Source organism: Cebidichthys violaceus, unplaced genomic scaffold (assembly GCF_023349555.1).
Source record: "Cebidichthys violaceus isolate CVI_PGR_0920_01 unplaced genomic scaffold, fCebVio1.0.p SCAF_64, whole genome shotgun sequence".
In the NCBI taxonomy this organism is placed as follows: Eukaryota; Metazoa; Chordata; class Actinopteri; order Perciformes; family Stichaeidae; genus Cebidichthys; species Cebidichthys violaceus.
This window is the reverse complement of record NW_027176861.1, coordinates 517,906-545,062: the sequence shown is the minus strand read 5'-3', so window position 1 is coordinate 545,062 and position 27,157 is coordinate 517,906. Positions and strand designations below refer to the sequence as shown.

The window sequence follows — 27,157 nt, the reverse complement described above, 5'->3', positions numbered from 1 at the left end:
TGAGGAGAAGTATACAGTTACATAACATGTGAATACTTGCGTAATGTACTAAGTATACATAGTACTACTGTTTTGCCTCATTCTTGTCGGCTCTTTTCTTTAACGCGTCATTTGTCCGTCGGTCTCAAAAGAAGGCGTGTCCTCGAAGCCCCGCCCCCAGCTAATAGGCTTTAAGTAGGGCGGTGAGACAGGTGAGAGGACAGACCGCAGGAGGACAGACGGAGGGACACAGACGGAGCGTATGAGTTGAGACATTCTATCCGATATAAAGTCAGAACAAGCATGACGGAGCTGAACGAGACGGATCTGAGTGAGTACAGCTTCGAGCGGCGGTTTGACGAGCGAGGAGCGATGGAGTGGATGCAGGCTAACTGGTGAGATCACTGTTCACACAACGTTAGATCACCAGGTTACATTACATTACATTACATTAGGTTACACTGTGCTGCTGCTCTACGGAGGGTCACGTCTCCGCTGACAGTCACACGGAGGAGAAATACCCGACGAAGTGATACCAACTATTCTAAAGTCTCCGTTCTGTCGGTACACGTGCGGAGTGTTTACAACGCGCGTGGAGAGGTTTCGGGTCCCGTCTGTGTTTCGGCGGACACCCACGAGACCGTAACGCTCCCAGTTTAACATGCATTCACCGGAACCGGTTCGATGGAGACTGAAAACACGCTGAGCGGTCGGAGGTGAAGATCACCGGTCTGCAGTAGCGTTGATGCTTAACGGATGGACCGGTCATTGTCTGACGTCAGAGACGTGTCCGTGAGGTGGATCTTTAGCATGTAGTCCTCTGTGGACCGGGTCTGCTGAGGTTCTCTTCAGATTAACGCGGGCTGCTCTCGGGATTACACAGAGCTGCTCAGCGGATGTTACAGGTGTACCACAGGTGAGGCAGTGACGTACAAAACCAGATAACAACAAACAATCAGAACTATACTTCAAAAGTGTTGACACTAAAGAAACAACAACACGAGAACATAGATCAGTGAGACGAGACGGAACCGCCTCAGGTGACTCAGTCAGAGCAGGTGGAGCCTCAGGTGAGTCAGTCAGAACAGGTGGAGCCTCAGGTGAGTCAGTCAGAACAGGTGGAGCCTCAGGTGAGTCAGTCAGAACAGGTGGAGCCTCAGGTGAGTCAGAGCAGGTGGAGCCTCAGGTGGAGTAACACATCTACTGAGAAATGTAGCGTTTGTTTGTGGTTGCTAAGAGACTCGGGTCGTTTGTGTGAAGGTGTTCATGGTGACGTGATGAACAGAGACTGAAGAATCTAATGTTTCCAGAGAAGAAAAAAAATCATATTTATGATTAAACACAGTTAAAATATGAGAACAATCTTATTTATTGATCATTTATATTTTGACATTAGCGTTTAATATATTTTTATTTAAAGTTAGTGTTTGAACATTAGTATTAACGTCAGCATGTTAAGTTAGTATTTTAATATTGGCTCGTCTTTAACTTAACGTTATAGTTGTACTTGATGTTTTTTTATTTCATTTTAACTTTATGTTGCATTAAAGTTTGTGTGTGTGTGTGTGTGTGTGTGTGTGTGTGTGTGTGTGTGTGTGTGTGTGTGTGTGTGTGTGTGTGTGTGTGTGTGTGTGTGTGTGTGTGTGTGTGTGTGTGTGTGTGTGTGTGTGTGTGTGTGTGTGTGTGTGTGTGTGTGTGTGTGTGTGTGTGTGTGTGTGTGTGTGTGTACTGAACCATTAACCGTCTGTTTCCTCTTCAGGAGTAAGTCGTTTGTGTTCTGCGCCGTGTACGCCGCCCTGGTGTTCGGAGGTCAGCACTACATGAAGCCTCGACCCAGAATGAACCTGCGGCGGCCGCTCGTCCTCTGGTCGCTGAGCCTCGCCCTCTTCAGGTAACGACGCACCTTTAACATCATCTTCATCTTTATTATTCAAACTCTCAGAGCTTTATGTTGAAGAACAAGTTAGTCGTGTTTCTGTGGCTCCGACAACGAGCTGATAGTTTGTTCTGTGTGACGACTTCACTGTTCACCTGTCGACTCAACACGGACGTCTGAGATTAAATCTTCTTCTTCTTCTTCTTCTCTCAGTATCATCGGTGCGATCCGGACTGGCTCCTACATGCTTCACGTCCTGAGCGCCAGCGGCTTCAGACAGTCCATCTGTGACCAGAGCTTCTACAACGGGCCGGTCAGTAAGTTCTGGGCGTACGCCTTCGTGCTGAGCAAAGCTCCGGAGCTCGGTGAGTCCACATGAGGTCAAATAATTCACTCTTTTTAGGAGTTTACGGTCTTTAAAAACAACACGGTAAAGGTCTTCACTGATTGGCCGGTCTGTGTCTCTCAGGCGACACGGTGTTCGTGGTTCTGAGGAAGCAGAAGCTTCTGTTCCTGCACTGGTACCACCACATCACGGTGCTGCTGTACTCCTGGTACTCCTACAAGGACATGGTGGCCGGCGGCGGCTGGTTCATGACCATGAACTACGGCGTGCACGCGCTCATGTACAGCTACTACGCGGCGCGCGCCGCCGGCCTGCCGGTGCCGCGGCCGCTGGCGGTGCTGATCACCAGCGCCCAGATCGGGCAGATGGCGATGGGTCTGACGGTGAGCGGGCTGGTGTACCGATGGACGCGGCACGGAGACTGTCCCTCCCGCCTCGACAACATCGCCTGGGCCGCCCTCATGTACCTCAGCTACCTGCTGCTCTTCTCCAACTTCTTCTACCAGACGTACCTGCGGCGCCGCGGAGACGCCGAGACCAGCAAGACCATCAAGACCGAGTAGAGACCAGAGGGGGGATCTAGACCAGGTTTTCATCACGTGTTCGCTGCACTGAAGCTGCTAACGTTTAAAGACTTTACGCTGACGTCTCTCATATCCTGTTTTCAGACGCTTCTTCAGGAGAAAGACGTCACAAGAGTTTCTCTTAAACTTCACACCAAAGAAACGGACCTCAAGCTGAAGACTCGGTTCTGATGCTGCGTCGTCTACAAAGTCTTTAGAATAAAAGATCCATTTGCGTCTGAAATGAACTTTAAAACGTGTTTTTTACGGACGTGTCGAATGATTTCTGCTAAACCTTCCAACTGAAGGTTTGAACAAACGTTTTTTTTAAAGTGACGTTTCATGAGCCAGCCGCTCCCACTGGTTCCACTGGTTCCACTGGTTCCCTCCGTTGTGCAGCAGAACCTCTTTGAGTCACAGGTTCCTCCACATGAAGAGCTTCAGAGGGTTCCTCACTTTAAAACGAGTCTCTGTCGAATGTGAACGTTGTGTTTTTTTTTTTTTTTTTTTACTTTTGGAGGCTCGATTATGAGATTTTATTGATCTGCTCCAAAGTGTGACGATCGTTCTTTTTGGTGCTTCTGAGTTTGTTTCTCCATCATTAGCGGTTAAAGGTTCAGTCTATGATGAATAAATGAGCAGATCAATCGATGATCAGTTCAGTTTCTCCACTCATAGTTTCAGCTCCGCCCACATTTACCTTTCTTCTTTTTGTTCGTCTGAGGTGAGAAGTTTTCAAACCGGTTCAGACTCGTTCACAGCTGAGAAACCACATCTATTGATTTTGACGTATGATGGCAGCCAATCGGTGGCCAGAGAAGTCTCCAAACACTCGTGTTGTTTCACTAAATGTTACTTTATTAATATCAATCACATCATGAATATTTATGAGTTGGTAGTTTAATATTTTACACCAGAGAGAGTTTAACTTTTGTTTTTCTAGAAGCTGTAGCTGAGAAACTTCATCACAAACCGGTTTAATCGGTTGTTGTTGTTGTTATTATTAGTGTGATTGTGAAAGTTTGAATTTTTAGAGTTGTTGTTGTTGTTGTTATTACTACTGTTATTAGTATGACTGTTATTGTTGGTATTATTATTATTAGTATTGATAGTGTGTGATTGTGAAAGTTTGAATTTTTAGAGACGTTCAGCCGGAGAAGCCGTTTGATTAACGAGCCAAATGAAAGCTGTCTGATGAAGATGATGAAGAGCTTCTGTATGAACACTTGTTTTTATATTTCCACTGTTGATGACTGAGATATATGTGTATTTATTGTTTTGACATTATTAAAGAAGCTGTTTACAAATATGTGCTTCATGTTTTTAATATTTTTAAAGCTGAAACGGGTAAATGATGAACGTTTAGATTCTTCACATCCTGTTGGTCCACGTTTTGAATAATCTACATTTATTTAGCATTTTGACGTAGCTTAGCATCAGCTCGGAAACATTATTAAAGACATTTGTATAAAATAGATTATTGAAAACATCTGAAACTTTAAAGATGAACTCAAATGAAAGAAGCGTCTTTGTGTCAATTTAAGCACATTTTTAATATCACACCAAACGTTGATCTGAAGTTCCTGAACATGAATCTAAACTAGAACATTTTAACAGAGAGGCTCCTACTGCCTGAAGACGTTAAAATATATATACATATATATGCTAATATTACCAGTAGTGTCATTGAGGTTCAATTGAGATATATCTTCTCTCTTTTCTGCATTTTAGATTCATACTCTTGTATTGGTGAAGGTCCACAAATCACTCCCATCATCTCTGTATTTGAGATGTATACCTTTGACACACACACACGCACACACACGCGGTTTTAAATGACAGGCTTCATCACAAGCGTTCCAATTAGAATTCACTCTGTGGGGCTTTTATTTTGAAAGGGTGGGACTGGGTGAGAGGACATAGAATCATGTTTGAGATGCATATCTTTGTAAATGAGGACTAACGCTGTCATCTCTCTATTTGACATGTAGACCTTTTGAATGACATTTCTACATTTGTGATGGTAACACTTGAGCAGCTATTGCTTCATAATAACACATAAGAAAACACACGAGTCCAGTCAGCAACATATCAACAGAGAAGAAAGACTCTGAACACATGACAGATTCCTACTTTTGTGGTGTTTAAATGTGACCAGGAGGCTCTTAGAGGTGAGGAGCTGTCTAAAAACAGACAGGCAACTAAAACTACAGACAAGCAACGAAAACAGTGGACATGCAACTAAACCACAGACGAGCGACTAACCCACAGACATGCAACTAAACCACAGACGAGCAACTAAACCACAGATGAGCAACTAAACCACAGACATGCAACTAAACCACAGACGAGCAACTAAACCACAGACGAGCAACTAACCCACAGACGAGCAACTACACCACAGACGAGCAACTAAACCACAGACATGCAACTAAACCACAGACGAGCAACTAAACCACAGACGAGCAACTAACCCACAGACGAGCAACTAAACAGACGAGCAACTAAGCCACAGACGAGCAACTAAACCACAGATGAGCAACTAAACCACAGACATGCAACTAAACCACAGACATGCAAATAAACCACAGACGAGCAACTAAACCACAGACGAGCAACTACACCACAGACGAGCAACTAAACCACAGACGAGCAACTAACCCACAGACAGGTGAGTGTGTACCTGTGTGATATGAGGTCAGCTCCTTCCCGCTCAGACTGTTGCCGATGTCGCCCACGACGGCGGCGTGGTACGCCATCTTGGGCTCGTTGACGTCGGCTCAGTCGTCGACAGCGAAGACGTTGGAGAAACCTGGAACCTGCAGGTGATCGTTCACCTTCAGAGCTCCGTTATCGGCCAGACGGCCGGCCGTCGACGGGAACAGACCGCCGATCGATACGGCGATGATTACCCGATTGTGATCGGAGGCTGAAATGAGACGTTCGTCGATGAGGAACCCGCTCTGTAGACGCCATGTCTCGTGCGTCCCGAAGGTGGCGCTGCAGGAAGCGGCTTTACATCAACGTCCTCAGAGCATTTCATGCTGAGACGTCTCACTTTGATCCGTGTTGATGGACACATGAACACACACTGCCCTCTAGTGGCCTCCACTTCAAACCACTCCACAGACAAGCACCAGAGTACAACACTCAAGTACCGCACTTAAGTACACATTCAAGGTACTTGTACTTCACTCTCGTCTTTTCTCTTCATGCCAATTACTTCTGCTCCACATTTATATGAGAGGAATGTTATTGTTATTAGAAGTATGATGTTTAGTTATGAATGAAATGTCCCAACAGTTTGAAGAAGAACAGCTGGAACATGAGTCCTTTAATACAATAATAAAACATTTCTGAATGAAACTAAACAAATACAGGAAGTGTTTAAATGAATGAATATTAATGAGGAAAATAAACTAAATGTAGAACTAATTATAAAATAAATAAAACATGAAACCACTCAAAGATTAAATAGAATTACTATAAAATAAAAGGTAAAACACAAAATAAAGTGTTACAAAATATTGATAATAATATATACAACTATATATATATAAATATATATATAGTTTTTTTTTAAATATAAAAAAATGACTGACTGTAATATATATATATATATATATATATATATATATATATATATATATAAATAATCAGAGAAATCAAAGTAAAAGTTTAATAAATTAAATAAATAAAAAATTAACTAAATTGATCAGTACACTGCAGTACTTTCTCTAGTACTGCGGTAAGCTGTAGTACTTTCTCTCGTACTGCGGTAAGCTGTAGTACTTTCTCTCGTACTGCGGTACACTGTAGTACTTTCTCTCGTACTGCGGTACACTGTAGTACTTTCTATCGTACTGCAGTACACTGTAGTACCGCTCTACTACTCCACCAATCACAGCTCCTCGGGGGCGGGCTCTTGTGGTGCCTTCAGGTGCTGTAGGAAATGTCTTATATGAAGGTTTTTATTTGACAAGTTTACAAATCAAAGTCACTGAAGTGACGACATGTTTGAAACAATATGAAACTAAACACGTTTAACATGAAATATCAATAGAACAACATTAAAGATCAAGTTGATGAGATGAAGTTAAAATGGGAATGAAGTCTGTTATTGATGACTTCCATCACTTCAGATGTTTGAAGTCCATCATCTATTTGTCTGTAATGTGAACACTGATCTTTGATCTTTCTTCTTCTTCTTGTGAACTACTTTTTCTTCTTCTTCTCTTCTTTTAAAAGCGTCACATTTAAAACACGTCACATGTGAAAAGTCACTCATCTCTTCACATGTGAAGTGTAAGACAACACATGTACAACAACATCTACTGAAATACTTTGAATGTAAACTACTTCAAACAAACTCTCTCCAGTGAAGAAGCTCATGAGATGCGGTTGAAAGCTCTGGTAAAGGTCATTTAAAGGACTTTGATTCAAGACGTATTTAGATGTGATGAAGTCAAATATCACATGTATCTATTTGAACATTCTATCTCCTCTCAACACTTAAAGTTCTCTTGAATAAATGTGTTTGGATGAAAATGAAAAAGCTCTTTGAACAACATGAAGACATTAAAGGTGTCATGAAGTTTGTGTTCTTCTCCTTGGTAGAAGAAGAACAGACTCACGGACACTTTGAGTTGAACATGAGGAGACGTGTTTATTCCACTTCAGAGATAGTCTTGATAAGAACACATCTATGTTCATGTTGAGAGAAGAGAGGCTTGTAATGTAGTGAGAGCTGCTCTCTCCGGGGACAAGGAAGACATGATGTTCTGTTTGGACACATAAGATGTAGGACCTTCAAGAATGAGAGGAAGCTTGTTGAAGTCCATCACTCTGTTCAGAGGATTGTTTCATCAACCTCTAGCCAGACTGGACAGAGAACACTACAAACAGAACCCTGAGGAGAAACTCCTCCCACATTCTGCTGACTGACATCAGCTGTGTGTGATCCTGAACACACGGAACTATGTGGTCAGAGAGAACGTTCCTCTAGAGGAGGACACTCTGCTCCTACAGAGAACACAGAGACACTGAGGAACCAGAACCAGGCCAGAGCCCAAACCCAGGATAAGGAGGTTCAGTGAATGTGGTGTTGAAGGTGTGGAGGTGGATCAGTGTGTCAGAGGAGACTCTGTAGAAGGACAGAGAGCCAGCAGGACAGTCCACATACACTGCTACTCTACCAGAGGGGGAGGAGGAGGAGGAGGAGGAGGAGGAGGAGGAGGAGGAGGAGGAGGAGGAGGAGGTGATGTCTGTTGGTGTCTTATTGTGACGGACAGAGTAACGACCATCAGAGCACAACAGACTCCAGGACTGATCATTCCCTCCAAACACACAGTCTCCACTGTCTCCTTTCCTTCTGGTTCCTCTGTAACTCACTGATATATAAACGTTTCCTCTCCACTCGACCTCATAGTAACAGCGACCAGTCAGACCAGTTCTACACAGCAGCTGATAGTCATCAAACCTGTCTGGATGATCAGGATATGACTGAACCTCCTTCACAAGTGTCACCTTCCTGTTGTTGTCAGACAGTTTGAGTTCTCTGTTCACTGTGTTTGTGTCGGGTGTGAGTTCACAGGAGTCTGATGGAGAGAACAAGACACAATACAGCTGCAGTTATTCATCTGTTTGATGATGACATCAGAGATGTGAATGAGTGATGTCACAGTTTGAAGACGCTTTGTTCTCATGAATCAAATTCAAAGCACACTCACACTTCCTCAGACCCGGTCTGACCCATCGGACTCCAGCAGGCTCCGCCCTGAAAGGAGGAGGGGGGTCAGAGCAGCACGGACACATGGACATTACATCCTGTCATCACAGAGCTTTGTTCTTCATGTTCACATGAAGCACTTATGATTCATCAGGATCTCATGTTCTTTGACTTCAGAGGAGCTTCTTGTGATGGGCCCATGACGACGGCTCATCCCGTTCACTTATTCATGATGGATTATTATCAGGGTTATATTATTATATTCATAGTCGTGTCTAACATGATATCAAGCAGCTGTTACACATCAATGCTTTCTGTCATCGGTCAACTTGAGTCTCTACCTTGTTGATGAAGTCATCTCTGCACTTGATGCTAATCAATGTACTTGCAGTATTTTCAGACCTTTCCAAAGCCTTTGATACAGTAAACCATCATATTTCAGTGGAGAAGCTGAACAAATATGGATTCAATGACCTGACAAACAAATGGTTCAAAGTATGTCACTATTCAATCCATTGGTTGTGGAAGCTAATGCTGCTTTAATGCTACAAGCTTCACATTCAATAAACCATCTTTCAATATAAAACATTGACTTTTATTATTTTCAGTGGAATAAAATCATACTCCTCTTGGGCCCGAGCGCCCCCACTAGTGGGAGCAACGCATTCATCCAAACGTTCATCCACTCATAACGCGCACTCATCAGTAAGGAGTAGGATGACGTCATAGCTGCTCAAACTGCAGCTCCTGCGCTACAAAGTCATCTCAGCTGTTTGTACAAACTCCAAACACAACATGTGACAAAGCTACGTCTAAAACCAAGAACCACGATCCACACAGCGCCCCCTAGGCAGTCCCACTCCACACATTTATGACAAGAACGTTTTGAAAAACTCATTCAATGCTAACAGCCGTTAGCTCCGGAGATCGCTAGCGACCAGACGGCAGCCATGTTGTTCACATTCCGCTACGACACAGCCTCGCAGTTTTACTTCCTAAACAAAGCCTCATAATCATAAACCACATCATAAACCAGCTCCTTACTTTGAGATGTTCTGCAGCAAAACTACATATGAATCCATTCATGTTTACTGTCTATCTCTTCTTCTTCTTCTTCTTCTTCTTCTTCTTCTTCTTCTTCTTCTTCTTCTGTGGTGTTTATCCGTTTTGTTGCATTACTGCCATCTTCCGGTTTCAATCACTTCCTATGTTCACAACTACTAAACTTTCCCCATCAGTCCCGTTGCTCACATAAAGTGAGTAAAGCACCTTCTTCCCTGATTACTGGATCCCCACTCCAGGATCTCATTCAGCTCTCTTCCTCTCAGCCCTAGTCTTTGCATTTCTCCCAGCATGCCCCTCCTTTGTGAGCTGTGTCTACTGCAGGAGGTGATGACATGTTGCACAGGTTCTGGTGCCTGGCAGTGCTCACAGTGACCGGTTGGATGTTTCCCTATCATGTGTAGTGTGCTGCGTAGATTGCTGTGTCCTGTCCTTCATCTTGATGTTGTAACTTCTTCTCTCCTGTTTCCTCCCCTATATCCTACACTGCTCACTTTACTCTGAATTGAATGTAGGCGTCTCCCCCTCGTCTCCTGGTTCCAGTGTTGTTGCCATACTTTGCCATACAGACCGGATATCACTGTGACACAGACTCAGATTCTCAGAGATTTTCAGATTGCACTAATAATAATAATGCAGTAATAATGTACATCTTACTGCACGGGTACTTTTACTTTCTGCACTTAAAGTACATCTTACTGATCATAACATACTTGACTAAGGTTTTGAATGCAGGTATTTACTGGTAGTGGATTGTTTCATCAGTATTAGTACGTTTACTGCAGTGAAGGATCTCAATACCTTTTCATCCACTAATTACTTGTCAGTGATTGATGTTGGGCAAACAGTTCATATAGAAACAGTGGTTCCTAACCCTGGATCCAGATCCTTGAGCGGGTCCAAATTGTTGCTCATATTATATACAACTCCATGATATCTCTTCTGTAAACACACCAGTATGATTAAATATGATCACATCATGTTTGAATCAATTCAGATCAAAGAGCTTCTTTGAGCTGTTTGACTATCAAACACACATTGTCTGTAATAGAATGATGAGTGAATTTAAATCAATCTGAGCAACTTGACTCCATTTACAAGAGAAACACATTTTGAATTATTGTATTTCAAAACTCTATTAACATCGTTTGTATTTCATCAGCCTCTACAGTCTGAATACTTTACAAAACCTGTCAGACAAATGTAGAACATGGTGAGTAGTGGAGTAGTGTTTAGTGGAGGATTGAGAACCACCTCTAACAGACCTAGGGTCTGTGTCACAGTGATATCCGTCTGTCCGAAGACGAGGACTGTAACCAATAGATGTAGAGATACAACGGAGACTGGCTCCGCCCACTTACTGTCAAACAGAAACACTGTGAGCGAGCAGCTAAAAGGCTCACGAGGGAGCAGAGTAAAGGAACGTTTCTAGAGAGTGAGTTTTGCTGGTGGAGTGATGTAAAAGCGCTCGTTAAAGTAAAATACGAGAGCGGCTGTTTGATTTGTGTGGATCTCATTTGCGTTCTCAGATTTTGACAGTGATTTCCCTTCATACATCTCCCCCATTTCTACCTGCAATGCCGCACCGATGTTGTTTTAAAGGACCCACTACATATTCTTCATGCTTGTATTACATCCAGTTTCCCCAACAAGGTTTTAGACGGCGACCTATATGCCACACATCCATAGTCTAGAGCTGATCTTATCAGACCCGTATATACAGCTTTCAAAGCAGCCCTGTCAGCTCCCCACTCTGCTCCCACCAAACATCTCATTACATTTAAAAGCTTTTTACATTTATTTACCATTTTATCAAAATGTACATTCCAGGTGAGCCGAGCATCAAACCACATTCCTAAAAATGTGTACGAGTCCTTTTCAGCTCTTTACCATATAAATACATCTTGACCTCTGTTCCAATGTTCTTTCTTGTAAAGAAAAGGGTATTTCTTTCTTCCCCATTCCAATGACCACTGTTCCACTCTTTAGATTGTTTCCTGCATCTGTTTCACAACATATTCCACATTCCTACCTCTTTTCCACAGCGCCCCATCATCTGCAAATAAAGATCTCCCTATATGTTGTCCAACATTTTCATACACATCTCAATCATGATTGAAAACAATGAAGGACTAATCACACTTCCTTGTGGTGTTCCATTGTCCACCAAATGGCCGACAAACACCTTCCCGCTCTCACTTCTGTAGAGCGACCAAACTAAACATCTTGAACCCATCTGAACATTTTACCCGATATTCCTAATCTTTTCATTTTGATTAAAAGTCCCTCTTTCCACAGTAAATCATACGCTTCTTCCACATCAAAAAATACTGCTACCACTACCTCCTTATTCACTTGTGCCTTCCTCACCTCTGCTTCTAGACATGCTACTGGATCCATTGTTCCCTTCCTTTCCTAAAGCCACTGTGATGTTTTGACCTAAGATTCCTTGTTTCCAGATAATATGTCAGTCTTTCTGTGATCATTCGCTCCATGATTTTACACATGTGTGAAGTCAAAGCTATTGGTCTATAGTTAGATGGATTGGTGGGATCTTGTCCTGGTTTCCTGGTCGGTATTATAACTGCTTGTTTCCAAAGTCCTGGTAATTTTCCTTCTTGCCAAACTTTGTTATACAAATGCAAAATCACCTCTAATTCTACATCAGACAGATGGTTCAACATGATGTAGGAAATCTGGTCTTTACCTGGAGCCGTTAGACCTGATTTATTTATGGCCCTTTTTATGTCTTCCAAAGTGAAGGAGCATTAATTGCATCGTCCCTCTCTCCATCTGCTTCCAACAATTCTTTATTTGCTTCTCCCTATTGTGTCACAAAATGATCTCCAATACTTCCTTTGAGTTTCTGTGATAGTTTTCCGTACTACTGCTTGCATTCTCTTGTACTCTATTACATTTTTGAAGTGATGGGTGTTTTTTAAAAGCTTAAAAGTCTTATTTCATTTCTTTATGACCTCACTGCACTCATCATTCCACCATGGAACTAACTTCCGCCTCTTTGTACCGTTTCTTCTTATAATCGTCTGATTGGCAGCTCCAATTATTGCATCTCTCACGTTTTCATTAAATATTTCTGTATCCTGTTCTCCATCTATATCTTTAAAACTCGATTCACTAGTTTCTCTAAACTGATCCCACTGAGCCTTTCTGCTGTATCTTCTGAACCCACCCTGCTTCACTAGCTACTCTACAGAAAATGGGGTAACGATCACTTCCAACAGTAGAATGCTTCCATAACTCCCACACACAAATACCTGCCAATGACCGTGATGCTATTGTCAGGTCTAAACTTGACTTAATCCTTGTGGAACTCCCATCATTTAAACATACCAGTCCCAAGGAGTCCATCACATCCTCTACTATCAATCCATTCCTATCAGTCTTTTCCTCCCCAGGGAGTACTATGGGCATTCAAATCACCACACCACATGACCCTTCTTCTGTCTAGTCCCTTTATTGCCTCCAATGCTTCTGATTCCAATCGTTGACACGGATTGTAGAAATTCACCACGACCAAACTTTCATCCCCTATCCACACTTCAACAACTACATCTTCTAGGTCTTTTCCTTTTTCTATCTCTCCATAAGAAATTCCTTGCCTAACAAAGGTAGCACTTCCTCCCCCATTACCCCTTCTCTCTCCCTTCTTATGCTCACATATCCCTGAATCACAAAATCTAAGTTTGACTGAAGCCAAGTCTCTTCAACACACATTATATCTGGTTCATCTTCTAACCCATTAAGAAAAGCTTTACATTCTTGGCCATTTGCCAACAGACTCCTTGCATTCCACTGGAGAATTAACATGATGACTGATCCTGTGAACACCATTCTTTGTTTAACTGTTCCTGTTTTTGAAGCTCTTCCTGAACAGCCGTCCCAGTCACCCATGAATATTTAAATATCTTGCTGCACTCTTTACTATTATTTCAATCTTCTCAGATCTCCCTTTTGCTTGGAATGTGCAGTTAACTACTTCAGCCATGAAATACACAAAGCTCTCCTTATTTATTATCAATATATTCCCATATATAATATATTCATATATATTCTCACCTCCCCTTTGCGTCTTTGTCACACGTTGTTCATTTGACTATTGAGTCGGTTCCTTCCTTCATATGTTTGTCATTTGAAACACCTCACAGGTGGTGGGACAGAAGCTCTTACAGAGGAACTTATATATCCCACAGTGACTTCATCAGGCAACGCCCTCTCTTGGAAATCCAGCAGCACTGACAAACTATCAACCCTCTCTCCTCCTCTTCCTGCTTGCAGACGTTTCATCTCTATCATGTTTCCACCTCTTATGCTTGATCTCATATTCTCCATCTTTTCCTCCACTGGGACACCAAATCTAACTCCTCTCACAAAGAGCCCATCACTGGTCTTCTTAGCGTTCTCAACCACCATGTTGCACACTGTTTTCAGCTTCATTGCTTTCTCTCTCTGCTCCTCATCCTAACACTTGATCAACAAGCCGCCGTCACCCAGCACCTTCGCCATCAACATTTCACAGACTTCCTCCTTCAACCCGCGAGTCGGCGCCACCGGACTAACTTTCCTGATATCACATCCAAACTACTACCAGATACACGACTCTGATTCCTGACTCGTCTATCTTTCCGTACTTCAGTCCAGTTCTTGTAATCCATATCCTCACTCCCACCCTCTCCATCACTATTCCCTCCATCCTTAGTCACAGATCACTTTATGCACAATCCGCTGATACTACTTCTCCAAACTCTCCGTCCGTCTCTCTCGCGTCACTTCCCCCCCCGTCACAATTTATACACGCCAGGTAAACATTAATAACAACAATAACAATAACAGAGCCTAATCCTATCCTGTGTAATAACTACAGGCAGCTGATAACAGTCCTAAGTACAGCACTTTATACAGGTGAAGGGAAACAAGCCACAGGTTCCACAATGTGCTGAACACACAGGCTGACTTCATCATTACAACATATTGACTGGTAGTAGAAAATAAACCTACAGGAATAATAAGGAGGGGTAGACATCTTGTCTCCTTATTCTTTATTACAGTATCATTTATCACTAGCTTTCATATTGTACTGTACTTTGGATCAGTACTTTTCCTTCTCATGTTGGTCCTCCAGAAAGGTTTTGTTAGGATTGCAACCCGATCAGAGTCTCACATCTCATCTGCTCCTCTATTCAGAAACTGATTCTTACTATTTATGACATCAATATTTATCAAACTTGTGTTTTTATTGATGAGATACTTTCAGGTGAAGGAATATTCCTGATCATTTCAAGACTTTAAAGTCAATTCACAGGTTCACTCTTACTCAACTCGTCATCTTCACATCTTCATCCTCCTAAATTACTGACTAGCAGAGGTCAATTTTCAATAAGATTTCGAGGAACCAAATTATGAATCACTTTTCACACCTAACAAAAAAATGTTCCTTCATGAAATGTTTCAAAAGGTGCTTCAAATAAAATGTAATTTCTGTTTTAATGTATTATTGTTCACGTCTGTCTTGTTTTAGCTGTTATATTATATTTATAGTTGATTCACTCATATGGACTAAACCAACATCCCTGAACAAACACAAGTCCAGACTTACTCTCACTCACACACACACTCGACACAATTACATTTTATTTCTCTTTTGTTGGTTGTAATGTATTGATATGTTATCATATTTCATATCTTGTAAAAAATATATTGTCAATAATATTGTACTTGGTCATATCTTATGCATATTAATTTTATGTTCTCTGTAATATTGTTAATTTTAATATTAAATATGTGGAGACTTCAAATAAGCCCAGTTGGCTTTCTGCCTCTTCCTGCACTGTGATATTATTTATCTCTGTTATGTTTGTTTATTTTTATTTTATTGTTTAAATGGTGCAAAATAAATAAATAAATTAAACTAAACATGATGACTCATCAGGAGTCTTTGTGTTTGTGTCACCTGATGAATGAAGTCCAATGTTCTCTCTCTTCTAGCTCTGTTTTTGGTCTCCACCACCTCCTGAGGGAAACATCTGTCTCTTTAGCTGCTGAATGCTCCACTATGTTCACCAGCTAGTCTCTGACTGAGTCTGTCTGCTGTTTGCTGCTGAGCAGGTAGTGAACAGAGGCTTCATCACAGCTTGTTGGATGAAAACAGCTGCTGCTGGAAACACTGAGACTGAACCAAACAGGAAATGTGCTGCAGAACCAAAACTAGGAGCTAAAAGAGGCTCAAAAGCTCTGTAGAGCTGCAGAGATGGAGACGCTTCTCTGTGGGTTCATCAGCACCACACGACTCTTTACCATCACACAGAGTCAGCTGATCCGTTGTCAATATAGAAGTGTTGATTGTTGGATGTTTTGGTCCTGACAAGCAACCTCTTGTGATTGTGTAATAATGACTGTTGTCTCTCAGAAGTAAAGGCGAAAGTATCCTGAAATCACTACAGCGCCACAAACCCTCTGATGGAGGAGGTCGGGGGGGATGGTTGGATGTACAAAGCTGTTCACATCCCGTCTCCTAGCAACAGTCAACACTGGTTTCTATTATCTGTAATCTGGGGTGAAAATATTACAGTTCAAGTCCGTCTGCAGCCACAGAGCACTGCCTGTGTCCCCCTAAAACTTTGGTCCAGTCCTAAATAAACCTCTTTGGGCTCTGACACACCATGTCCACAATCAGCTGTTGGTTCTTCACTGAGCGTCTGTGGCCGACTGTCACCTGTAGTTTCAACAAGTCGACTCTTATCAGCCAGGGAACTGGCTCTCAGTGCAAAACAAACCAGAACCAGGTAAAGCTGAACTCCTTTAAAACAGAAAAACATTCCTATTGTGATGATTTATCAAGACGTTTAAACAGATTGTTTTTTTGTCCGTTTGTCTTTTCACAATAATGTCTGGACTAAAGGGCAACACACACTGGTGACAGATGATGAGCATCAAAACATCAACTATTGTTTGATATGAGTCCACAAACCTGCAGCGTGACGACGTGGACGCATGTCAACCCAACGTGTCAGGATACACCACTGTCCTATTTTCTAATGTTGAAACAAGACAACAGTTTCATCACCTTCCCTCCCTGTTTGGGCTCATCCTGGCTACTGTTTCCTGACTACTTCTGTCTGTATTGATGGTCTGATGTGGGACACAAACAGTTTGATGAGTCTCTGGTAGTTTGAGGGCAGCTTGTTGTGTCAGGGTCATATTAACCAGGCTGACAGTGTGACAGAGAAAACGTCTCCAGCTCTACCTCCCCTATCAGACTGATTGTCTGTGGCTGCAGCAGGCCTCTTCATACCTGAGAGTTTCCAGTCTCCAGTGTGGATCCTTCAGTCCAGCAGACAGCAGCTTCACTCCTGAGTCTCCTGGATGATTGTAGCTCAGGTCCAGCTCTCTCAGATGGGAGGGGTTGGAGCTCAGAGCTGAGACCAGAGAATGACAGCCTTCCTCAGTGATCAGACAGCCTGACAGGCTGCAAACAAACAAAACAACACACGTGTCACATAATCTGAGGGAACTGTGAGTGCTGGAAGGTTACTGCAGTACTGAGATACTGTGGGCTACTGTGGGGTTACATTAACATTGTTACTGATTGTTTTCTAGTCACAGCCAAACACTGATAACATTACTTACAACTGATATAACAGCAGAGTGAGAAAAAAAAGACTATTAAAGATGTATAAATTACATTTTTTTAAATAACGGAAACAAAATAAACAAAAATTGATTTAAAACCATTCAAGCAAAGACACAATCGTATGCAGGTTAAGAGTTTATCCTTTAATGTAAATCAGGATTAATGTGGTCATCAGTGGAACATATTGATGAATCCTGACCTGAGAGTTTCCAGTTCACAGTGTGGACTCTCCAGTCCAGAAGACAGCAGCTTCACTCCTGAATCCTTCAGGTCGTTGTTACTCAGGTCCATCTCTCTCAGACTAGAGGACTGGGAGCTGAGAACTGAAGACAGAGCTTCACAGCTTCTCTCTGAGAGATTACAGCCACTCAGTCTGATGAGACAATGGTGAAGAAAAATAAGCAAAAAGTAGAAAAGATAGCAGCGTAATTAAGAATGAGATATGAATCTAACGCTCTCTGTACTTACAGAACTTTATTGGAGGCTTTCACCACTGGCAGCAGCCTCAGAAGAGCCTCCTCTGAAGCAGAGTATTTCTTCAGGTCAAACACGTCCAGATCTTTTTCTGATGACAGTAAGATGAAGACCAGAGCTGACCACTGAGCAGGAGACAGTTTATCTGTGGAGAGACGTCCTGAAGTCAGGGACTGTTGGATCTCCGCCACTAGGGAACGATCATTCAGTTCATTCAGACAGTGGAACAGATTGATGCTTTTCTCTGGAGACACATTCTCACTGATCTTCTTCTTGATGTACTGGACTGTTCTCTGATTGGTCCGTGAGCTACTTCCTGTCTGTGTCAGCAGACCTCGTAGGAGAGTCTGATTGGTCTCCAGTGAAAGACCCAGGAGGAAGCGCAGGAACAGGTCCAGGTGTCCATTTGAACTCTGTAAGGCCTTCTCCACAGCACTCTGGTAGAGACGTGTTGATTTGCCACTGAACACTTCAGACCACCAGGAGGTTGTTTGTTCTTCTGACAGCAGATTGACTCCAGACTTGATGAAGGTCAGATGGACATGAAGAGCAGCCAGAAACTCCTGAACACTCAGATGGACGAAGCAGAAGACCTTGTCCTGGTACAGTCCTCTCTCCTCTCTAAAGATCTGTGTGAACACTCCTGAGCACACTGAGGCTGCTCTGATATCGATGCCACACTCTGTCAGGTCGGATTCATAGAAGATCAGGTTGCCTTTCTGCAGCTGATCAAAAGCCAGTTTTCCCAGAGACTCAGTCATCTTCCTGCTCTCTGGACTCCAGTGTGGATCTGTCTCAGCTCCTCCATCATACTTGACCTTCTTCAGTTTGGACTGAACCACCAGGAAGTGGATGTACATCTCAGTCAGGGTCTTGGGCAGCTGTCCTCCCTCTCTGGTCTTCAACACATCCTCCAGAACTGTAGCAGTGATCCAGCAGAAGACTGGGATGTGGCACATGATGTGGAGGCTTCGTGAGGTCTTGATGTGGGAGATGATCCTGCTGGCCTGCTCCTCATCTCTGAATCTCTTCCTGAAGTACTCCTCCTTCTGTGGGTCAGTGAACCCTCTGACCTCTGTCACCATGTCGACACACTCAGGAGGGATCTGATTGGCTGCTGCAGGTCGTGTGGTTATCCAGAGGCGAGCAGAGGGAAGCAGTTTCCCCCTGAAGAGGTTTGTCAGCAGCACATCCACCGAGGTGGACTCTGTAACATCAGTCAGGACCTCATTGTTGAGGAAGTCCAGAGGAAGTCGACACTCATCCAGACCGTCAAAGATGAACAGAACCAGGAACTCTTCAAACCTGCAGATTCCTGCTTCTTTGGTTTCCCTGAAGAAGTGATGAACAAGTTCCACCAAGCTGTACTTCTTCTCTTTCAGCACATTCAGCTCTCTGAAAGTGAATGGAAATGTGAACTGTATGTCCTGGTGGTCTTTGTCTTCAGCCCAGTCCAGAGTGAACTTCTGTGTTAAGACTGTTTTCCCAATGCCAGCCACTCCCTTTGTCATGACTGTTCTGATTGGTTCCTCTCTTCCAGGTGAGGCTTTAAAGATGTCTTCTTGTCTGATGGTTGTTTCTGGTCTGTGTGGTTTCCTGGATGCTGCTTCAATGTGTCTGACCTCATGTTCATCATTGACCTCTGCAGTCCCTCCCTCCGTGATGTAGAGCTCTGTGTAGATCTGATTCAGAAGGGTTGGGTTTCCTGCTTTAGCGATCCCCTCAAACACACACTGGAACTTCTTTTTCAGGTTAGATTTGAGTTCACGCTGACAAACTGCAGCAAGAAGTCCTGAATGAACAAACAACAAAGAAGATCAATGAGTCAAAGAATAGATTTCAACATGTCATGTCCTCAAAGAATGAGTCTATGAATATATGTTGGTCCATCTCTTGAGACACCAGTAAACATCACATTTATCCAGCATGTTAAATCTTTAGAAATCCTCTTACTGCTCTGCAGACAGTCAGCCAGCTCCTCCTGCTTCATTCTCCTCAGGAAGTTCAGTGTGATCTTCACAAATGCCTCTCTTCTGCTCCTCCTCTGCTCTTCATCCTCACCGTCCAGCAGCTCCTCATCCTCCCTCTGACTCTCTAAGCATTCTGGGTAATCTGAACTCACAACCTTCTGGATCTTCTTCAGCTCGTTCTTCACAAAAGTGACGATGTTCTCCTCCAGCAGCTGGAACAGAATATTCTATGAATGACACAAACTAAAACTATGGAACCAAACATCTATGTGGTCAGATCAGTCTCAATAATTGCAAATGCACGCAGAACGATTCACAAATACATTCCAATGCACACAAATAAATTATGATTTATATCAACAACAAAAAAATCACAAATATATTTCTGCATTTGTATGTATTTGTTTGTAGATTGCTCCACATTTGTTTGTGGGTTTTTTTAGACTCCCCTGACGTCTCAGGAAATCGCAAATGTGTTTTTTTCAACATGGAGCTATCTGTAGCCAATCAGATGTCAGTCTCATTTTCAACCAATCACATGAGCGCAGCTCCTCCCTCGAGGCTGCCAGCTGTGTTCACACCAAACGCAGCGCAAATTATTATTATACAAAGTCTATTCACAGACGCGATGAGACTGGAGTGATGCAAATTCGCTTCAATCGGCAAAACTTACATTTAGGTTTACTTGAGGCAAATGAAAGGAAATATAGTAGTGGGCTATGTTAACACTATGCTAGCTAGCTAGCTAGCTATTTTGTTAGAAACTGCCTCCAGTGAGCAAGAGTGTGAACGAGCAAATTCAAAATACAAGAAATAACTATCGACATCTCTCTATTCTTTGCATTAATATATCTCTCTAGTATTTCAAAACAATAATATCAGTCCCTTTAGAATGTTGTTTATAATCAGTTAATGGTATATTTGACACTGAACTAGTTCATCTTTATCTCAGTGATAGTGTCCAAATGAGCATAAAATATCACTGGTATGTAAAAACTACACGGACCACAAAACAGATGTAAATGTTGATCAAAATCTTATTCCCTTCTGCTCATAATAAAACAAGTAAACAACTCAAAAGTTGACTCTGTCAGGTCCATTCTCCATCCATTGTGTGCGGTCCCTTTAACAAGTATGATATTAAAGCTAGTTTATCCATCTTTCCTTTACAAGCAGGACAATTATTTCTCTCTTTATTTGAGAAAAGTTCATATTTGTGTTGTCAAATTTCACTATGACCCTGAAATTCTGTCTCTTGTGTTATCATATACTGAATGCAAGCAAAACTACAGAGCAAAATCACACTCTGTCTGATTGAACCAATCTATGAACTGTCTGAAACAATGGATATCCGGTAATTTTTCTAAATAAAATACAATGTCCAGCTGGATCGCTCCCGGTGGAATCAAATATGTACTTTACCTATGTGTGTGTAAAGAATGCTGATATGAAATATGAAAAACAACCAGTAGTCAATGTGCAAGCTGCCAATTGAATGGTGATTTAAGCTTCTCTATTGGTTCATACGTTTGTAAATGTGACTCTGAAAGAGTCAGTGCCTCACCAGACACCAACCTCACCACACGTCACTGCTCTAGATACCTCATATTAATAGAGACCGGACCAAACTATGTGTGTAAATGTGTGTAAACCATATGGTACAAACAATGAAGAGACGCTGCCGTATTTACGCCGAGATGACGTTATTTTGAGTGCTGATGGAGCTGCTACAATGTTAGCATAGCCTAGCGCTGATGATCCGAGCTCCATTGAGAAAACAAGTATTTTAAAAGTTATTTGCTTGTCGTCTTGCGGAGAGAAACAAAGCATGAATTCAGACTTTTTACAAATCATTACGTAGTTATTTCGTCATCCCTCTTTGTCCGTTTATTGTGGTTAAATCACAGCCACATCTGTTTATTTGGGGTTCATACAGCTGTAGTAAACCAGCTGATGTGTGGCTTGATAGACACAGTGAATACAGCTGATAGAATCCACGGAGCTCCTCCGGACTATGTTATGAACCAGACATGACGGCGTTCAGTTTCCTGATATCTGGGACTTCCTCAACACGTACTAAGCACAAATACAGGTTATTTTGTCCGTGGTTGATGGCGGACAGTTGAACGGCTTCCAGGACGATAAGCCACGCCCCCTCTCCGGCACGTCTGGCTTCACGCGAATGAACACAAATGGTCCCCGGAGAGACCGGCGGTGCGAACGACGTGATTAATTGGTGTGAACACAGCTGGCAGCCACGTGGGGAGGGGAGGGGGAGCTGAGCTCATGTGATTGGTTGAAAATGAGGCTGACATCTGATTGGCTACAGATAGGTCCATGATGAAAAAAACGCATTTGCAAATCTTGAGACGTCAGAGGAGTCTCAAAAACCCACAAACAAATGCAGAAATATATTTGTGACTTTTTTTTTTTTTTTACATTTATATGAATCGTAATTTATTTATGAGTGCATTGGAATGTATTTGTGAATCTTTCTGCATGCATTTGCAATTATTGAGACTGATCTGACCACGTAAACACCAGATCCATGTTGGACAGACTGACGATCCACTGGTCTACAAAGTGCAGCATGGAGATGATTGTGAACAGAATAGATGTAACAGTAGTTGTACATGTACACACCATGAATATGGAGTCCAGTGTTTGATGCTGCTGGGCAGACTGACCTCTGGGAACCTCTGAGCTCTCCTGGTCCTCTCTGTGGAGGAATCATGAAGAACCAGCTCACATTGTGTTTGTACCATTAACACAAATACAACAAGTAGTTCAAGATGTTGACTTCTGTCATGATTGATCACAATGAAAACCAGATGCTCAACAGATTCTCATCTCTGCTTTTATTGGACAGTAGAAGTTGTTTGATTGGCAGCACAGTAAAGTCAAAGATTATATCCTAGGTCAAATTCATACCGGTTTACTTTATATACCTTCTATACCTTCCACCTCTAGATACCACTACAACTAGAAACAACTAGAATCACTTCTGATGTGATACTTCTTCATATTTGGTGTAGTTTCTATTCTACCATTGTGTTGTTAGTCAGATGTACCAAGACTTCATACTGTTGATCTGTCACATCACTGAAACAAAGGGTCTGTATTTGGTTTTGTCCACAGCACCATTGGGGAGACTTCCTCCTCCGAGTCTTTCTAGTCTCCAGACCTCTGCAACTAGAGTTAGGATTATATCCAGAAAGCTACTTCCTGTCTGATGTAAAACCTACAACAAGTAGTTCAAGATATTGTGTCATGATCATAATGAGAAATGAGATCATGATGACAGATCAAAGACTATAAATGATAGAAGACCAAATTCATATCTGTGTATCAGCTCGTCATCTGTTTCATCTGTTTTAAGAACTTACTCTGGGTCATAAGAACGGCGTCCATCTTTGAAGTTAATCCCACGACCTTTAGAGCGATCACTCTTCATGGACACACAGCTGGGTTCAGGAGACGTTTCTCTCTGCTGCTGTGAACTGATAGAAACACTGACATTACATCATCATCATCATCATCATCATTCAATGCTGAAGAACCAGCTCACATTGTGTCTGTCCACTCAGAGACCAACACAAGGTAAAGGTCCATGAAGTGATATCTGGATGTGGATCAGGTGAGTCCCTGTAGTGGTGAAGGTTTACTAGTCCTGCTGATCCCACTGAGAATCAACAGCTCAGTCTTTCAGCTCACTGTCTTCTTCACCAGTCAGTTTGCTTTAGTCCCAACAGGTCTCACCAAGCCCTCCATGGAGCTCTCCCTCCCTCACTGGACACTGCTGAAGTGCCCTGGAGCAAGGCATCCAGAACCTGCAGCTGCTCCAGTGGAGCGTCTCAGTGTCAGACTGGTTGTACTGGGCAGCTCCCAGTGTGACTGTGTTTCAATGAAGAAGAGTGTTGGTGCTCAGAGAACTTCATCTGAGTCAGTAAAGGTTTAAAACCTGGAGATCTGACAACAGAGAGTCTGATAGAAACACATCTTCATCATCTTCATCATCACTTTGAAATCCTCACCTTTGATCAACAGAGTGGCGTCCATCTTTGAAGGATACAGGACAACCCATGGACCGGTCACTCTTCATGGACACACAGCTGGGTCCAGGTTCAGGTCCAGGTTCAGGTTCAGGTCCATGTCCATGTCCAGGTCCAGGTCCCGGTCCGTCTGGTCCCTGATGGGTCCTGGTCACATGGAGAAACAGAGTCAGTGGATGAAGGACTTTGAGTCATGGACAGTTAGAGATGGTTATCTCACCTCTGAGCTTTGGTGTGTCTGGTTGTAGAGGGAGGGACTCCCTCCTCTCTGTCCTCACACTGATTCATAGCAGAGTCCACACCTTCACACAAACACAACAACATTATGTCTCTTCATCAGGACAAACACACACAGCTCATTCACCTCAACACTGAACACACTCATGGGACAGTTTCCATGTTGTCGTCACGTTGAGCTGCAGAGTCATCTCTAAGAAGTGACGTTCTCAATGCTCACTAGTCTTTTGTCTCGTTTGAAGACTAGAGGAAGACACTTCATGTGGCTTTTTATTGGCCTTTCTTTGGGATGACGTCACTGTTCACTTCTATTGGACTGACTTTGAAAAGCTCTTCAACGTTTGAAATGTTCCTCTGTTTCCAAGAGACGTCTTTAATATGCTTGTTTATATATTATTATTTGTACAACTTGTTTTCATGAAGATGGATTTTTGTTTGGTTTTATCTGTGATAGGAACTATTGTTACGTCCAAATGTTGCTCTGGGGACGAAACAAATAACCGTAGCTGTGATTCAGCCGCAGGACAGCAGTGAAGGCCCAGGTATGAAATGCACGTCATCGTCCGCCCCAAAGCTACCGCACATCCCTCCAAAGGAGTACTTCCGGTCTGTATTTCAAAGTAAAGGATCGCGTGAGTTTCTAGTTTACGAACCTCCGTGGACCAGAATATGGTGGGGATCGTTTCACTTCCTGTTTATATCCTGCTGTAGGGTCATGAATATTCACACGTCATAAAGTCCTTTATCCAAAAATAAAAAGTTCATCAACTACTTTATGAACTACGAAGTTTTTTATCTCTCATCAAAGTTAAGACAAAATGGCTGAAACTTGTTCTCTGGAAGGTACTTTGACGTTAGATCACACAAGAAGTACACAGTAAAAGTACTTCTTATTATACTTGATTGTAGTTTAAATACTACCAGTAGAGTTTAAATAATAGGCTCTTAAATTACTGTTCATGGGTCTCATTTATAAAACGGAGCATAAAATACACACTACATGTTTCAATACGTTCAAATGAGGAAATACACAAAACTCAAATCATGTTCAGATTCATAAAACATTGTGTTCGCTGCAGAACAAAGAGTCCTCAAAGAGTCCCTCAGTGGAAAGAGTCGCTCACTAACCTGAAGAAGAAGAAGAAGAAGAAGAAGAAGAAGAAGAAGAAGAAGAAGAAGAAGAAGAAAAAGAAGAAGAAGCTGCGACACCACGAGCTCCAGAAGAGAAACTAAAGAGAAACAGGAAGGGAGGGGCCGTCACGAGGACACCGGAAACAGTTCACATGTTGCTTTTCATATCAAACAACATCCACCTTATCAATCCTGTAGTAATATGAGATATAATACATATATGTATATATATTATATATATACATATATATATATACAAACAATATCCACCTTGTCAATCCTGTAATAAGAGTCCAAATATGAAATGATGTAGAACTATATAAATAAACAGAGTGAGTCACGAGGCATCAAGAAGAATGTATGTATGCACATGACTCTGTGTTTATGTATTTAATGTATTTAATGTATGTGTGTGTTTATGTATTTAATGCATTTAATGTATGTGTGTTTATGTATTTAATGTATTTAATATATGTGTGTTTATGTATTTAATGTATTCATGTTTATGTATTTAATGTATTTAATGTATGTGTGTTTCTGTATTTAATGTATGTGTGTTTATGTATTTAATGTATTTAATGTATGTGTGTTTATGTATTTAATGTATGTGTTTATGTATTTATACAATAAACACATAATACACATCATACCTGTGATTCTCCAGAGCGGCTCATGAGGGACTACAGTACCCATAATCCCCTGCTGCAGGTGGAGAGTGAAGGTTTAGAAGAGGAGGAGAGTCGAGAGGAGGAAGGAGGTGAAGGAAAGATGGAGAAAAGGAAACATTTAAAGAGAATCATCAGAAGTTCTGATCAATATTTAGAAAAGTTGTTTTTCAGACTCAACATGATGAAATGTTTAGATTTCAGATATTCCTTCATCAGAAATGCTGCTTCTCTAATGTCCGTCCTCTTGGTTCAGGACTGAAACGTGATGAAGCGTGCTTCATATTCAGGATCAACTGTAGGGACTGTTGGTCCTCAGGACAACGTGTTAATGTGTCGTCACTTTGGTTTATGAGCGCACAACTAAAGACTGTGAGTAGATGATGGTTCACTGATTTACAACACAAGCACGCAGGTTTTTATTCACTCATTAATGTCACTAATATTAGTGCATTATACTGTCGTTGTGCAGATTGTTTAGTGTGTGTAGTTTTGTAATCCTTTGTGTTGTATTATTCAGAACACTGGAGTGATTCAATCGTACAATCAACCAATATGTACACTATCTTTAATTAGTCATGCACTGCTTTTATTGCCTGTCATGAATTTGTTAATGCATCTTCACTGTTACCTTGGTTGAAGCACGTTGTTGGAAATAGAAGTCATAGAAAGAATAACAAGGAGTGAAAGTCTCTTGGTGACTGAGGAGGATGTGGTCTGACACATTCACTGGAGGTAGTGATTAACAGGGACGGTGTGGACACGTCGTAGAACTACAAAGACCTGATTAACAGGGACGGTGTGGACACGTCGTAGAACTACAAAGACCTGATTAACAGGGACGGTGTGGACACGTCGTAGAACTACAAAGACCTGATTAACAGGGACGGTGTGGACACGTCGTAGAACTACAAAGACGTGATTAACAGGGACGGTGTGGACACGTCGTAGAACTACAAAGACCTGATTAACAGGGACGGTGTGGACACGTCGTAGAACTACAAAGACCTGATTAACAGGGACGGTGTGGACACGTCGTAGAACTACAAAGTCGTGATTAACAGGGACGGTGTGGATACGTCGTAGAACTACAAAGACCTGATTAACAGGGACGGTGTGGACACGTCGTAGAACTACAAAGACCTGATTAACAGGGACGGTGTGGACACGTCGTAGAACTACAAAGACCTGATTAACAGGGACGGTGTGGACACGTCGTAGAACTACAAAGACCTGATTAACAGGGACGGTGTGGACACGTCGTAGAACTACAAAGACCTGATTAACAGGGACGGTGTGGACACGTCGTAGAACTACAAAGACCTGATTAACAGGGACGGTGTGGACACGTCGTAGAACTACAAAGACCTGATTAACAGGGACGGTGTGGACACGTCGTAGAACTACAAAGACGTGATTAACAGGG

At 42.2% G+C, this 27,157-nt stretch overlaps 2 protein-coding genes across 6 annotated transcripts; one reads left to right on the top strand and one right to left on the bottom strand.

The window, feature by feature from the left end:
* Window positions 1-225: 225 nt before the first annotated feature.
* On the top strand, window positions 226-4,065 carry LOC137890297 (very long chain fatty acid elongase 6-like). Of its 2 annotated transcripts, XM_068734484.1 has the most exons (5): window positions 226-374; window positions 1,739-1,870; window positions 2,069-2,220; window positions 2,325-2,789; window positions 2,870-4,065. In XM_068734484.1, exons 1-4 carry the CDS (start codon window positions 283-285, stop codon window positions 2,762-2,764), a joined length of 816 nt encoding a protein of 271 aa, XP_068590585.1. In that variant the 5' UTR covers window positions 226-282; the 3' UTR covers window positions 2,765-2,789; window positions 2,870-4,065. The 2 variants fall into 2 exon arrangements, with proteins under 2 accessions (XP_068590585.1, XP_068590584.1); XM_068734483.1 differs by having other exon boundaries at window positions 2,325-4,065.
* Window positions 4,066-7,410: 3,345 nt separating this feature from the next.
* On the bottom strand, window positions 7,411-25,142 carry LOC137890285 (protein NLRC3-like). 4 transcript variants are annotated; one of them, XM_068734463.1, is made up of 11 exons: window positions 25,064-25,142; window positions 23,919-24,000; window positions 23,681-23,845; window positions 23,033-23,146; window positions 22,290-22,365; window positions 19,630-19,858; window positions 17,671-19,468; window positions 17,402-17,575; window positions 16,864-17,037; window positions 8,494-8,540; window positions 7,411-8,361 (listed from the first exon to the last, which is right to left on the bottom strand). In XM_068734463.1, the coding sequence occupies exons 2-11, from the start codon at window positions 23,984-23,986 to the stop codon at window positions 7,787-7,789; spliced, it is 3,420 nt and encodes a 1,139-aa protein (XP_068590564.1). In that variant the 5' UTR covers window positions 23,987-24,000; window positions 25,064-25,142; the 3' UTR covers window positions 7,411-7,786. The 4 variants fall into 4 exon arrangements, with proteins under 4 accessions (XP_068590564.1, XP_068590565.1, XP_068590563.1 ...); XM_068734464.1 differs by lacking the exon at window positions 25,064-25,142 and adding an exon at window positions 24,589-24,609; XM_068734462.1 differs by lacking the exon at window positions 25,064-25,142 and having other exon boundaries at window positions 23,919-24,315.
* Between the last annotated feature and the right edge of the window lie 2,015 nt (window positions 25,143-27,157).